Raw genomic sequence first — 15,394 nt, 5'->3', positions numbered from 1 at the left:
TTTATTTTGATTTTAGTTTTCATTGATTTATTTTGACCTTGATTTTATTTTTTTATTAAAATTAAAAAAAAAATCTAAAAAAAAATTAAAATCTCAAAAATTAAGAAACTCGCAAAATATCTAAAAACCATAAAAAATAAATAAAAAAATTAAGAAATAACGAAGGGGCTTCATTTTTATATTTTGTGTGAATAGAAATCGAAATAAATTTTCACATTGAAAGGTTTTAAATTTTTTATGTGGTCTGGCCCATTAAAAAATTTATTAGATCTTTTTTGATTTATTTTGGTCACTTTTTTATTTTTTGCCACATTAAATCTTGCTTAGCATATTAAAAAATATTCCTAAGGACTAATTAAATTGAAAATGTAAAATTCCTTTTGGTGTCTTTTATGCTAAGGACAAGATATAAAGAGAATTTTTGTGGTATTAGCATTCTCATTTCTCTATAGTTAAACAAGCTTGAAATTTTTATATATCTAAAGATTAAATATAGGAAAGTGATAAATTTCATAGATTTGGGTTACTAAGTATACATCTTTTAATTCTAGGATCGAAATTGGTTATCATTTAAATGTATTTGCATCTCTAGAAATTTAATTGCTAGAACATTGTGCATCTGTTGAATATCTTGTATCTATTAAAACCTATCGTCATTGCTTGAATTATTTAATGCTCATTACATGTTAGACATTTTGCAAATATTTTCAAGCGATTGTTAAAGAACTCTGCCGTGGAACTATAATAGATTGCATACCTCTGTTTCCTAAGCTGAATATTTGTGAAAATCTGTTGACATTGATATCGAATTGCAAAGTTGTTTTTGTTCTCTTTGAGCTAAATTGTATCAAGAAGATTTGAAATAAGCTGGTGTTTTAATTGTAATATCTTCAAGAGTTTATCTTTTAAGTCTTCATCTAATAAAGCGAACATTCCATTTGGGTAATTGAGGGCTTTTGCCTCATAAGTATTTTCCCATCTTTGACTCTAACTTCATCTCATCTTCCGGTGCATTTGCATATAAGTTAACTTTGCATAGATAAAATTTACTTCCAAGCATAAGCTTGATCGATAGATAGATAGATCTCCATCTGTCTTTTCTTGAGAAGCTTGTTTTAATAGTACTTAAAACGGTGACCTTGCAGTCGTTAGAGTCACAGCTCTTTGCGGCGCCGGAGGCATCGAGTATGTTAGAAGTTCAGGAGAGGTATCATTAATCACACCTTAGTGTGCTTCTCCTGATCTTCTCTCTGACAATTACTACGAAATGAGCCTCAACACAGAAAGGATTGAAGGATTCACAATCTAAGTAGGCATTTAACTAAAATCAACTAAGATTCTTGCATTTCACATTAAGTTTTAGGATCTACATTTCATATAAGATAGTCATTCACCTAAGCAGCAGTTGCTAATCGATTACTTGGTCTTCATTTCCCTAGCAAGATCGTTGACTCCATAAGGCACTGGTATTAATCGTTTAAAATCTAATCAAATCCAAAGTCTTGCTGAATCTTAATCAAGTACTTGATCACCTTGCGGTGTTTCCCGAACTGGTTGGCTCCCAACTAGTTCTTCTTCATTCCTTTTTTCCATAGGGTCTACCCCCTTAACCTGTTGTAGGAAACAACTTGAACAGAGAGATTGGGGATCAGGGTGACAACCCCCGATTTGAGTGTTGTCGCGGTGCCTAGACATTCTGTGCGACAACAGGCCCCTCAGGGATAAGATTCTAGCTAGGGCTAGGGCATGAATTTAAACTAGGGTTGAAGTCATTGGCCTTTGGGAGGATTCAACACATGTTCAAGAGGTGGTTGTTTCAATATCAACCCCTTTTAGTGGCTAATCCATGCATACTAGGGTTAATGTCTTGTGCCCTAGGTAGAGTTTTCCCTGGAAAAGCCCCAGCTAGGCTTTAACTTGGGGCTTATTGAAGGTTTCTTATTCCATAAATTGAACGTATACATTGATTATGAGCCTTTTCTTGGCCTTTTGACCTTAGGTTAATCGTTTTTGCCTTGCTATTTCTCAAGCCCTAGGTCATGTTGTGCCCTAATTAGGCATATTGGATGATGTGAATTGCTCAATTGTGTTAGCTAAGTCCTGTCCTTAAGAAGGTGTCCCTCCTTGAGCCTATATTGTCACCTTATACCTTGTACTTGACATACCTATCTAGGTGACATACCTCTCTAGGTGACCTACCGAAGGGAAGCTTCCCTACTGGTGAAAGTCCACAAAAGAGTAGGAGGTACTGATTCTGTTGACAGTGGACTACATCTCATATTGTTGTCCCTTGGTCTAGCTCTTGTCTTGTGAGCTACCCTCATAAGGCCTGCTAGATTTTGAGGCAATAGGCCTATCAAAACAAGATGAAAAAAATTCTCATTTGAAGGGCCTTATTCGGAAGTTCCTGGAAGAAATTAAAACATTAAAAAATTAGAAACATGAGTAACAAAACATTGAAAATAAAATTCGTGAATCAAAAGATGAAGAAATCTCATGTCTTCAACATCGTAATGAAATGTCCAAACTAAGAACGAAAAAATGATAGGAAATCGTTGTGGAACAAATTAGAAGAATTTATGACAAGGGAAGCTTCGAAATTTTTAGATGTGAAAATGCGAGTTGAGGAAAAAGGAACAAATACAGATCCAATCAATATCACAACTCAAGAAGATGCCAAAACAATTGAAGTAAAAACGTACTCAGATATTGGAGTACAAATGATAGAAATTCCATGTAGTTACTAATAAAAGCTCATCAATTAATGACGCAATGTCCGTGCATAGATAAAATAAAACTCTAGAAGCAAAGCAAGTACATTAACCAGTTAGGGTATCGACATCAATCAAAAGGAAAACAACTAACATATCTTTTGAAGAATATTGATACTGGTATTACTAAGTCTAATGATAACAATTCATCGTGGGGAGCCTATAAGTGCAATGTTCCACAAAGGATCAAATCAAGATGGTCAGATCATTTTTATAGTTCCACAATTTTGTTCGGCACTGAAAAGTTCATATCTTCTTCTATCATTGAAGCTGATAGTGCCAAGGATTGGGAAAGATGCAAAGACGTTACAAGACAAAAAAAGATATCAAGCCTTTTCACATTTTCCTTTAAGGACAATCTGCGTGGGGTAGTGCAAGTGGCAGTGGCCGTGGAAATGAAGTCTCACTGAACTGGAAGTCTTGGATTCAAATCTTGTGCTGCCCTCCCCCCGTAGTGGGGTGAATAATGGACATCTAAACACGAAAATCGGAGAGTCCTACGAAGCTTACAAAAATAAATATCCTTTAAGGACAAAGCATTTATGAAGTGGAAGGCAATGTTATGATTATAAATATATTAATAAATAATAATGAGAATAATAATTAATAACTAATAATTATGAAAGGACATGTCTGTTAGTTGGGACATGTCTATTCATGAAAGGACATCCTGTTTGATTTATATAGGCACCTCGTTTGTAACTGAACCATATCATTCTTCCATATATTTATTCAATATATTATATTTATCCTCAATTGATTATTTTATGTTCCAAGTATTTTGGTTAACTAAATCGTGAGCCAGGTTTGGTTATCACACAAGCTCATTCATTTGTCTCTTAGAAGGGGATAATGTCCATTTGTTGTAACTTGGGACAGGCAGTTATACCAAGATGGCAAAAATTCGGAGTAAGGAAGTGCAAAAGGCCCTGAAAGACATAAGTTCCTTAATAATTATACATTTTCTTCAGCCTAAGCAGATGGGCATTTCAATCTGGAAGACTCAATATTCGATTCATAAACTAGACCAAAACAGTTCATTGGAAGAAGAATGGGAGTTTCTGTAATATCGAAGTCACTTCAAATGTTAAAGTCCTTGGATTTCCTACTGTCGTTGACTTTTTTAATCTGAGAAACCCCATCTTATAATCACATTAAGCTCAATATCATGCCAAGACAAATAAGCTAGCCTTGTTTATTCCTTCTAGCAAATAGATCATGCCCTTCTTGAGTTGTGTTTTCAGTAATTACAACAGATTTTACTGTATTGTTTCTAATTGCATCGGAGTAATACATGACAATACATATTGTTGTTTGCATTTCATTGTTGTAACAGGGGGTGTGTTATGGCTGTTGTAGTTGTTGTATGTCTGTCGTAAGGAGATAATATCAGGTGACTCATTTGGGCAATTCTCGTTAATTTTTAGTCAGTTGTTGTAAAACATGATATATCAACTACAGGAGTGAGCAAAAGAGCTTTGACCTAGCTCATGTTATCCAAAAATGCTAACATCCAATAATTGAGTTTTCATTCTCAAAACTATCTGATAATCTGATTACTTTGTTAGATTGATAAAAATAATTAAACAGGCTTTTCAATTAACTGACATTGTGGCCACTACATTTGTCTAAGGTCTCTTTCATCATGGTTTGTCTTATGGAGCGTCTATAGGTTTCAGTTTCTAACATTTTAGATGTTTGGAACTGATGCATTGAAGCACAAGTCACAGAGTTGGTCACCATCTACGATTTGTAATTAGGTAGTACTTCACAATCTTTACTTTAAGATTAGGTGGACATAAAGTTCAAACATTAGCTTATGGTCAAAGTATCTCATCTAATACAGGCACTGTAAATGCAGGTTTCCGAAACAGGGAATTCACCATTCACATACATTATTGTTGATACACAAATGTGAGTACTTTTTATTGCTATTACATAAAAGTTTTGCAATGTATTCTCTGACTTCCATATATTCAGTGTGAAGTACCTATTAAACTGCGTGTTAATGATTCTTCTTTTCGTGATTAGTTTGTGTAGGTGATATTAAAATTTGTTAATATTATGCAAAATGTATGAGAAGTAACTTGAGCATTATTCAATTCCCTTAAAAACTGCATGGGGTTAAAATTATTCCATCATACCTTGAAGGTTGATTATTTGCACTAGTTTGTTTCAAGTTCATCTGGACCCCACTAGGTGTTAGTGCTGGTCTATTGCTTGCTATGAATTTTGTTATTTTCTATGAGATCAATGGCCGAGGACCATGAATGTGTGGACACATATTCACACAGATACAGAGAAATACAGAGACATATTCAAGCATCTCTAGACATCTATATGTATATATAAATAATTTTGTGTGCACGTAGACAAACACATATTTCTGCAGTCTGACTGGGCCAGGACACAGAGAGTTCAGACCCATTCTCCTTTGACATATGACCACAGATCAGATGTAAGTAGATGGCCCCTCAGCCCCATCATTCAGGGAGAGTTTAGAGCTTTCCCTTTCTGACTTGAGATGGTGTTCAACATGATCTTGTTTCTGCATCCCTTTTGGAGTTTTTCTAACTTGGTAGCTGGCCAGAACCGCTATCCCTAACTTGATTATTGCTTCGTAAAGGACTGTAATGACCCAAATCGATTTTTTTTGCAAATTCTCAAAATTTAATTCAACAAAATGCTTCATATAAAATTTCCATTTACTTAATAGAAGATTGCCATGTAAAACATAACAAATAGAGTACTGCAATCCAATAACACGATGAACAGAAAAATTCTCAGCTTTATTATATTAGATAAAATGGGGTTACATGCAAATACAACAAATATAGCTGAGATGAAAAACTGACCTCAAGAATCTGCTCCAATGCTGCCCTGATCCTTCAAAACCGAACTGAAATGCAACTGTTAAGCTCTCCTATCAATTCTGGATGAATTCACCAAGAGGAGAGTTGGGTACCTGCCCACTCTCACTGAATCACCTAAGGGTTTCCGTCGTGGGGCTACTATGGTAGAGAACTGAATTTTCCAATCCGGTGGGCCCTTCCAACCAATTAACTCCGCTAGTGATAGTCTCAATAACTGCTTCCTTGTCAGTATTTATTATAGGCAGTATCTGTGGGAGCTCCGCTTTGAGCCTTCCTCAGAAAATTGAAAATAATGGCAAATAAGCACAAGTGGATGGTTATTTAAATCAATGGAAAGTTTGAGTCAGTTCCACTACCATGGTAGAGAACTGAATTCTCCAATCCAAACCAAAGACAAATGCTCCAAGCCAAGATGTCCTCAAATGGTCTCCCCCTCCTCTTTTATAGATATGATGGACCCCTCTAGAAGTCTTATTTTATTATTATTTTAACCACTTAGTACCTTTTTCCCCCATTTTATTTTAAATCAAAATACCTTTTTACCTTGGGAAAATGGTAAATCGGCCACCATTCCTCCTCAAGTCACTTCCCACCATCTCATTCTGTAGATCTTCTCGTTCCGATTCCAACGAGTACTAAGGTGTTCCGTCAAGTATTGCTCCTGGAATGCCACTTTAAGCATAATTAATTTAGGCTCTATAATAACGTTGTTTTTCGAAAGTTGTTGGAATGCAACAGAACAAAAGACAAACTGTGCGGATTATGGAATATGCCAAGCGAATACCATCGGATCCCATAGAAACTCCTCAAGACCCTATAAATCCCCTCTAGAAGCCCATGGGCCCGTTGATGGAGTAGACTTGCTCTTGTGACCTAACTGCCTCCAACCTTGGAAGTCCATCTTGACGAAAGCCATAAGGGAAACTAGAAAAAGGAACATGACAAATCCTCCTACCCCAAGATTTCCTGCCCTCGAGCAATCCATATGTGTCTAGTGTCGACCAATCTGGTGGCCTAGTGCAATTGAGAACCAATACCTAGATCCCATACAAACCACTGGGTGATACCATGCCTTTGTGCCACCTGTTACTGCTCAAACTAGAGGAGACCTAAAGGGGCTCCCTAAAGGGCAAATGCTAGGCCAAGGGCAACATATGGAGACTTAGCCCACTGTCACCTCAGTTAAGGGTCCCTTCTATTTATAGACTTTCACTGATGGGAGGAGACCCTGTATATTATGGAGTCACCGATGAAGGATAAGTCAATGAAATAATGAGTGACCCAAACAATTCCTTTCCCGAAGAGTTAGAAGGATAAGGCTTGCTTTCTTTCTAAGCAAAGTACAATGTCTTCTAGGGAAAGGAAAGGAGGATTTCAAGGGTTAGGTTTACGGTATATGGCTTGTGAAGGAACTTCCCAATCCCTAAGATCCTTTTTGTAATTGGTATCCCGGTTGGTTCTTGAAGAATTGTCTTTTCAAAGGAATGGAACCACATGGGACCAAATGGACCCGGTCTAGGATAAGGGGAACAAGTATAGCAACCAATGATGTTCTTACCCTAGACAAGGTGGGGAAAGGATCAAACAAAGAATTTTCACTTGAAGGTGTTGATTTGATCCTATGAGGCACTAGCCTTGGGGATGCTAAGGCAAAGTTCGATCGTGGAGCTAGGGCTTGACTTTTCTCCCAACTCCACTGTCAGAATGGCTGCAAAATTGGAGGAGACCTTGTGGAAACACCAACGCAGGAGACCCTAGGAGTTCGAACTTTTTGGAGGGCTAGCTTGTTGGGAAATTTATGCCCTAGGTGCCCCAACTTGGCTAGATCTGGAAGAAGGTGAAGGAATGTGATTTTTGGTGACCACCTTTTGGTATATTAGTGCCTTAGTCTTTGGGAGAATGGAGTTTATGATGAATATGAGTAGGATTTCTTGGTTCCCAGTCAGGGAGGCCTCAAGACCACTTCGCTAGCCTTCTAGGTCTAGGAGAAGCAATCTTGCAGCTTTTATACTTTGATGCACAAAGGGAATGACTTATCCAGGTCAAATTCTTTGATAGAATTACCCCTAGGAGATTTCGTTCGTCGTACATGGCCCATACATTGAGAGATGCTATAATTGAGACAAAATTCCACAATTTTAAGCAGTAAATGCATCCAACAATTAGCCCTAGAACAACGAAAATCCCAATCCAATGTATATGACAAAGTAAAACAAGATTAACATTAAAATCATGTACTTAGTTGTAACAGAATATATCCAACTATTCACAATTGACAAGAGAGAAGCTTGAAGAGAAGATAGACCACTATCCACACGTCAAAATTCATCCATAAAGCTCTAATTCATCCTCTAGAAAAAGTGCGAAAATCTCGCAAGAGAGAAAAGAACCAATCCAAAGTGATGATGAGCAAATGAGCTCATCTTACTTGTATTTATACACAAATTAGGAGTTCGAATTAACCTCCTTGGCCTACATAAGCCCCAAAAATAAAATAATGTTCTAATAATTCAACTTTTGGTGACAAGCCCACCAAACTAACTCATAAACATTAAAAAAATAAGCCTCTCAAGACGTCAAATAATAATCTATGCATGTCATAGGGTCCTCTAAGAGGCCTAATGAGGTTCATGGGTGCCACAATGAAGAGTAGGACCCTCAAAAGCAGTGGACAAGGGGTTGGCCCCTTGTAATAGCTTGTGGTCCTCCAAATGATGTGGGGGCACACAAGTGTCCTCATGGGTCTCCAAAAAAATCGAAGATGCATGTGGATCGCTTGCAAGGCCTATGATGATGGTGTAGGTGATGCCACATCATCGTGCAAGTCATGGATCATCTGCCAAGTGTATGGTGCAAATCGGGGGCCAGTTGGGCATGATGGATTAGATGCATCTTCCTTGTCCAATAAGCGAATCATGAGCAATCTATGAATGGTTGTGGAGGCCCATGGCTCCCTACGCACACTCTACATGTGGTTTTCTTGAGCTAGCGTGAGCTTTCGAGAGGGCACAAAAAGAAATTCATGGAGCTCAAGAGGGTAGGCAAATTGTAAAGTTTGGACCGGAGAAATTGTAAAGATTTTCCCTTAAGGAGGATGAGTTTCTCTTGGAGATTTTCAGGGCTGAAGGCGCTGCTAGTTAGAGGGCCTAATTATCTATTCCAGGGCTTGTGCTGGGGTTTGCTGGTAGAATTTTGTGCACTTGTTGAGACCGGGTGTTTAGGGGATCATTGGAGTTGAAATTCACTTGGAGATTGAGAGGAGAATTTTGCAGAAATTAGAGGGAGTTTCCTTGAGGGGAAATTCAACATTTTGCAGTGGTTCAATTTCGGTAGCTTCACTGGCAGGTTGGGAGGAGCAACACGCAGATTTGGGGTCATCAGTGACTTGTGGATTCAACCCAAACCCTTTCTGGGTTTTATGTGGGGAGACTCCAATTAATTTGGTAGAATTTTCTGAGCACTTTTAAGGGCCAAATCACAGTGTTGTTTCCAGCCAATAATAACAAATTTTCTAGGTAGTGCGCAGTTCCTTCTAGGCATCTTTCCGGCATTTGGATTAAATGTTTTGACACCTAGGTTTAGTTGTAGCTTGCAGTAGCAAGCCCAAGTTCCATTTCCTATCATTGATGTACTCTTATCTCTCAGATTAATGCCATGGCTCAAATTTTTGGTTACAATTGCTGTGTTTATTGAGTTGTGGATTATGTTTCAAATTTTTATTGTTGTATGTGTTTGATATTCACTGTATTTCCTAGTTAGAAACATTACAGTGGTATCAGGGAATGTTCTTGGCCAGTGTGGGAGAAAACTAGCAGGTGATGCCACCCAGATACCAAGACATAGTATTCCAAAGAGGCAAAGGCAGGGGTAGAGGAAGAGGTCGTGGTAGAGGAGAAGAACTTGATCATTTTTCTGATACAAAGCTTGATAACACTAGAGAAAGCATGGAGAATTAGGAGGGAAATGAGCAGCTAAGGCAAGGGGGACAAAATCAGGTTATGGACGAGCTATTGAGGGTGAACCAACAGATGTTGAGGCAGGGCCAATTGATGATGGATATGATGCAACAGATGATGGGCTTGCAAGTGCAGAACAAACTTGGGCATGATCACAACGAAGATGGAGGTTCTAGAGCAGGAGGTGGAAGCCACATGCATGAGCGTGTATATTTGCAACCCCATACTCCCATGCATGGCCAGGCTAGTCATCCCATCATGCCACAATTCATGGATGAGCCAGAGAGAGAGAGAACCAGATCCGGTTGCAGATTTGGTGAATTCTATTGAGATAGGGATTGATGAGTATGAGGGGCTAGACCCCAGGATTCAGAGAGTCATGTCTTTTGCGGAGTTCATCCACCTCGAGGAGAGGCATAATACTGGAGCCGAGACATCTTATCGTGGAGGACAACAGAGTCAGGAGGTGCATAAAGTAGCAGGGGAGGTCACCCTTCCCAACTATGATGGTTCAACAAAGAGTTTAGCTAGAGCATGGGTCCGAAAGATGGACACTATTTTCCATTTGAATCCAATGTGGGAGATTGATATTGTCTGATTTGCCACCCTACATTTGGAGGGAGATGCTTAGGAGTGGTGGTACCATGTCCTGATTACACTTGGGCATATCCACATAACCTCCTACATGAAGTTCACTAGGAGACTGATCGAGAGGTTTGACAGGAAGGAACTAGAGTTGCACTTTAGAGAGTTGGCACATTTGAGGCAGACCATTAGTCCAGAGGCTTATATGTCAGAGTTCCAGTGATTGGCCGTGATAGTCACAGATATTTCAGAGGCACGACTGATTATGCTGTTCGTTGAGGGATTAATTGACCCACTGCGTGGCTATGTGAGGGCTTACAAGCCCGTGTGTTAGGTCCCTATAATAATAGTGTATGCCCCTTATTGTTATTGTTGTGCCCATGTAGCCCCCATATTGTTATTATTGTGCCCCATAGAATTCCATTATTGTTATTGTTGTGCCCTTACATTATTATTATTATGTAAGCTCTGATTATATTGTGACCCCTTAGACTCGTATATATACGAAGGAGGTCTTGTCATTTGTATCATCCAAGAATTTTCATTTATGTAATGTAAAGGAGGTTTACCCCTCGAAGAGGATAATTTTTAAGTTGTTGATCTATCTATTTGTGAGCTGGTTGCATAACATTTGGTATTAGAGCAATTTATAGTTCCTCCATTTGCAACCATCACTTGGCACTCTGGTGCATCCAGAACTACTCAAGCATTGAGGACAACACTTTTTTGAAGGAGAGGGGCATGTTAGGTCCCTATAATACTAGTGTATCCCCCTTATTGTTATTGTTGTGCCCATGTAGCCCCCATATTGTTATTGTTGTGCCCCATAGAAGCCCATTATTGTTATTTTTGTGCCCTTACATTATTATTGTTATGTAGGCTTTGATTATATTGTGACCCCTTAGACTCCTATATATACAAAGGAGGTCTTGTCATTTGTATCATCCAAGAATTGTTCATTTATGTAATGTAAAGGAGATTTCCTCCTCTAAGAGGATAATTTTTAAGGCGTTGATCTATCTATTTGTGAGCTAACTGCATAACACCGTGTCATTGGTAGATGCCATCTCAAAGACCAAGGACATGATAGATGTGGTTCCTAAGACGAGACTTGCAGTACCCACTCAATCTATGGCTTCTCAAAGGGATAGAGACACCAGACCACCACAGAGGGAGATTGGGCGTGGTTAACTGTTGATTTGTGGTAGCATCGGATGTGCTCTAGCCACGAAAATTGGTGGAGAGGCTAAGGCACATGAGATCTCCAATACCCAGAAAGGGTTTGGGCAGATTCTAAACAATTTGGGAGATATTAAAATAATTAATATTTTTAATTGAGTCTCTAAGTCTAAACTTAGGGAAATTAAAATATTAATGTGAATTAATATAAAACTGTGTTAGAATGGTCCAAAATTCATGGATCAAGCCAGATCTAATCTTAGCCGTTGATTAGGGACTTAATCTTGGTCATTGATTTGTCAACGAGAAAAGTATAAGAGGAGGTTTGAGGGTCACTTGGAGAACACACCAAGAGATCAAGATTTCGACTTTCTGGGGCTGGGTTTGCTAAGAAAGTTGAGAGAGTGATCAGAGTTGCAGCTGAGGGGCAGTGAATACAGAAGTAGAGAGGCAAAAATAACACCGGGAGGATCAGCGCAAAAGCCGGAACTGCTGGGAACTGCGGAACAACCGGGAAAGCTGACTTAGACGGCAGAAGATGGAACTGTCGGGAACAGCTAGAACTGTTGGGACAGCCAGGAAAGCTGACGCAGAGGGCAGAAGCTGGAACTGCCGGGAATAGCCGGAATTGCCGGGAAAGCTGACGCAGAGGGCAGAAGTCGGAATTGCCGGGAACATCTGGAACTGCTAGAACTGCCCGAAAAGCTAACGCTGGGCCAGAGAGAGGCTGACGTAGTCCCTAGAGGCTGACGCTGGGGTTTCGTGGGGCAGATTGGAGCTGTGGAGCTGCCGAAGTGTTTATCTGGAGTTTCAGTCGGAATCTCTGCTTCCGAGTAGAGAGGTGCTACTGCCAAGATTTTTCTCTGCTGGGTGAGCTAGATTTGGCACCTAGATTGTATTTTGAAATTGCTTAATAAATCAAACCCTCAGATAGCTGCACTGGTTTTCCCGCATTGGGTTTTTTCGGGGACATTAGTCCAAAAACAACAGTGTCACTTGTGTGCTTGTTTCTATTTCCTTCAGTTGATGATCTGTAATGTGTTGAGAATGCATTTGTATTTATTTCTATTATTTACATGGTAAATAACTTGTTAATTAACAGAACAAGTAGGTAGGGATAAATCAGTAAAGTGCATGAAGGGTTTTTAACATGTCAGACTTAGAAATTCCAACATGGTATCAGAGCGTGGTTGCCAATCACTGGAGAACTGAGGACAACAACCAAACAAAGCAACAACAACAAAAAACAGCTGTCTCGAGTGACAAAAGCTGTTCCTAGCAGAGTAGCAGCAAGGAAGGGGTGATGCAGTGCCTGCATCATCAAGATTGAGCCAGGAAGAGGCAGCGCAGACGCTGAGGGAGGCAAAGGAAGGCTCACACAGAGCCACGTAGAGGCCAGGAGGGTTGACACAGTTAGCTGAGGAGGTTGATTTGACAGTGCCAGGATTGCGCAGAGCCTAGGAGCTCTAACCTTCAGGTTGCTGGGGTTTAGGAGGCTATGGGTAAGTTGCAGGGTGGAGCTGGTGGGGTATTGTAGTTAGAACAGTACCTAACAGGGCAAGACCAAGGTAGAGGGAGTTGCTGTCAAGGTGGATTTCTAGCCAAGGAATCTAGATCAGTGTTGCAGTTGCACAGACGATTGGAGAGGGGCATCTCGACATTGACAGAAGGGTTTCCAGGAGGGAAATCGAGGCCCAAAGGAGTCATACCTAGAACTTCCAGGAGGGAAGTAGAGGAGCAACGAAATGGCACTACACGGAGTAAGAGACCAGGATAGACTGGACGGAGCCTCAAACTTCGTAGTCTGGAAGGCCAGAATCTTATCCGTACTAGACAAGAATCGTGTCAAGCACTTCACCTTGAGGACGATAGCTATCCTAGTTGACCTGGCTGATAATGAAAGGTACAAGGATGCAATCGCGAGGGCTAAGAGTATCATCCTTGACGGGGTCAAGGATCATATAGTACCACATATTGTCGAGAAGAACACGACACAGGAGATGTGGGAGGCCCTGACCAAGTTGTATTAGCATACTTCCGTGCAGAGGAAGATGCTACTAGAAAATTAGCTGTGATCATACCAGATGAAGAAGGGAGAACAAATCGACCCATTCCTCGATCGATTGAAGGAGATCCAGGATCAACTGACTTCCATAGGGGTAACGCCGGATCTAGAATTGATAGTGAGAACAACCATAAACGCAGTCTCAGAAGACTGAGAGGTGTTTGTCCAGAGCATACTGGGCAGGGCGACCCTTCCAGATTGGGAGGAAATGTGGGTTGCTCTTCGCCAAGAAGAGATCAGAAGGCTGAGCAAGGCGGGAAGCAGCGACAAGGGATCAGAATCAAGAAGGAGGAGGAGGAAGATGTTGCCCTAGCATTTGAGGGAAAGCCGGAGAAACGGAAGAAGAAGGACCTCTCCAAGGTCAAATGCTTCCACTGTGGGGAGCTGGTTCATTATGCGACCCAATGTCCAAGGAAGAAGAGTAAGGGAGAGGCCTCCGAGACCAAGGCAACGCCAGCAAAGGCAGAGAAGGAAGTGGAGACAGATGATGACTGTGCCATGAGTGCACACACGCCACTTGAGCGGAAGTGGGGAGACATCGAGCTGTAGTCAGACGGACTACAGGCGATGAGGGGCAAGATCCTTGAGGTACCCAGCCTCTTGGATTAGACCTTGCTACGGGAGCCCCGAAGAGAAGTAGCAGTACCGGCGATGTCAGTAGAGACATATGCAGATGGAGCGACAGAGGGAGCTACAATGTAGGATTCCCAGGACAGCGTGAGGCTAGCATGCTGCAACAGTGCGTGAGGAACGAGAGTGTTGCAACAGTGCAGGATGGCACAGAGAAGTGTGCAATGGTGCGAGATGCATAGAGTTGTTGCAGCAGAATAGAGGTCAGAGAGGGAGCACTTGTCAATGACAAAGGGAGCTTCAACATCAGGAGTGTTTCTAGCCTAACGAAGATGTCAGAGTTGGGAGATCAGTTACTTACTTCTCAGTAACTAAGTTGTAGTGCAACAGTTAGCAGTGGTAGTGCTATGGGCAACATGATGCAGCGTGATGAGAGGGGTTGCAGTGCAGATGCAACAGTGGCAGTGGCAGGGCCATGGGCAAAACAATAGATGCAGAGGGAGTTGCAGTACGGATGCAACAGTGGCAGTGGCAGGGCCATGGGTAGCAGTACAGGAAGCAACAGTGCAGAGGATGTTGGGCAGTAGGCCTAGCATCAGCACAGGGACCGATCCCAGATGATCAGAGTGATGCTCAGCGAGGAGTATTACTAGAGCACAGTTCTTGCTAAGAGGGAATGTTGATTTGTGGTAGCATTGAATGTGCTCTAGCCACGAAAATTGGTGGAGAGGCTAAGACACATGAGATCTCCAATACCTAGAAGGGGGTTGGGCAGATTCTAAACAGTTTGGGAGATATTAAAATAATTAATATTTTTAATGGAGTCCCTAAGTCTAAACGTAGGGAAATTAAAATATTAATGTGAATTAATATAAAACTGTGTTAGAATGGTCCAAAAGCCATGGATCAAGCCAGATCTAATCTTAGCCATTGATTAGGGACTTAATCTCGGTCGTTGATTTGTCAGTGAGAAAAGTATAAGAGGAGGCTTGAGGGTCACTTGGAGAACACACCAAGAGATCAAGATTTTGACTTTCCGGGGCTGGGTTTGCTGAGAAAGTTGAGAGTGTGATCAGAGTTGTAGCTGAGGGGCAGTGAATACAGAAGTAGAGAGGCAGAGATAGCACCGGGAGGATCAGCGCAGAAGCCGGAATTGCCGGAATAGCTGGGAAAGCTGACACAGAGGGCAGAAGCCAGAACTACCGGGAACAACCGGAACTGTCGGAACAGCCGGGAAAGCTGACACAGAGGGCAAAAGCCGGAACTGCCGGGAACAATCGGAACTGCCAGAACTGCCGAGAAAGCTAACGCTGGGCCAGAGAGAGGCTGACGCAGTCCCTAGAGGCTGACTCTAGGGTTTCGTGGGGCAGATTGGAGCTGTGTAGCTGCCGGAGT

The 15,394-nt window shown here is 41.0% G+C and overlaps 1 protein-coding gene across 3 annotated transcripts in view; it reads left to right on the top strand.

Moving 5' to 3' along the window:
• Nucleotides 1-15,394, top strand: part of LOC149211967 (pfkB-like carbohydrate kinase family protein) — a 269,333-nt gene that overhangs the window by 102,015 nt on the left and 151,924 nt on the right. For all 3 annotated transcript variants that reach the window (XR_016250733.1, XM_089391633.1, XM_089391632.1), the window contains exon 6: nucleotides 4,633-4,685. Coding sequence is in view for 2 of the 3 variants with exons in the window: in XM_089391633.1 (XP_089247759.1) it covers nucleotides 4,633-4,685 (53 nt within the window). In the remaining variant the exon portion in view is untranslated. The remainder of the gene's footprint in view (nucleotides 1-4,632; nucleotides 4,686-15,394) is intronic.

This window comes from Pinus tabuliformis, chromosome 1_1 (genome assembly GCF_031772625.1).
Source record: "Pinus tabuliformis cultivar Carrire ecotype Pingquan chromosome 1_1, CPIR1, whole genome shotgun sequence".
NCBI classification, from domain to species: domain Eukaryota; kingdom Viridiplantae; phylum Streptophyta; class Pinopsida; order Pinales; family Pinaceae; genus Pinus; species Pinus tabuliformis.
The sequence above is the reverse complement of the archived record's forward strand: the minus strand, read 5'-3'. Positions and strand labels throughout refer to the sequence as shown.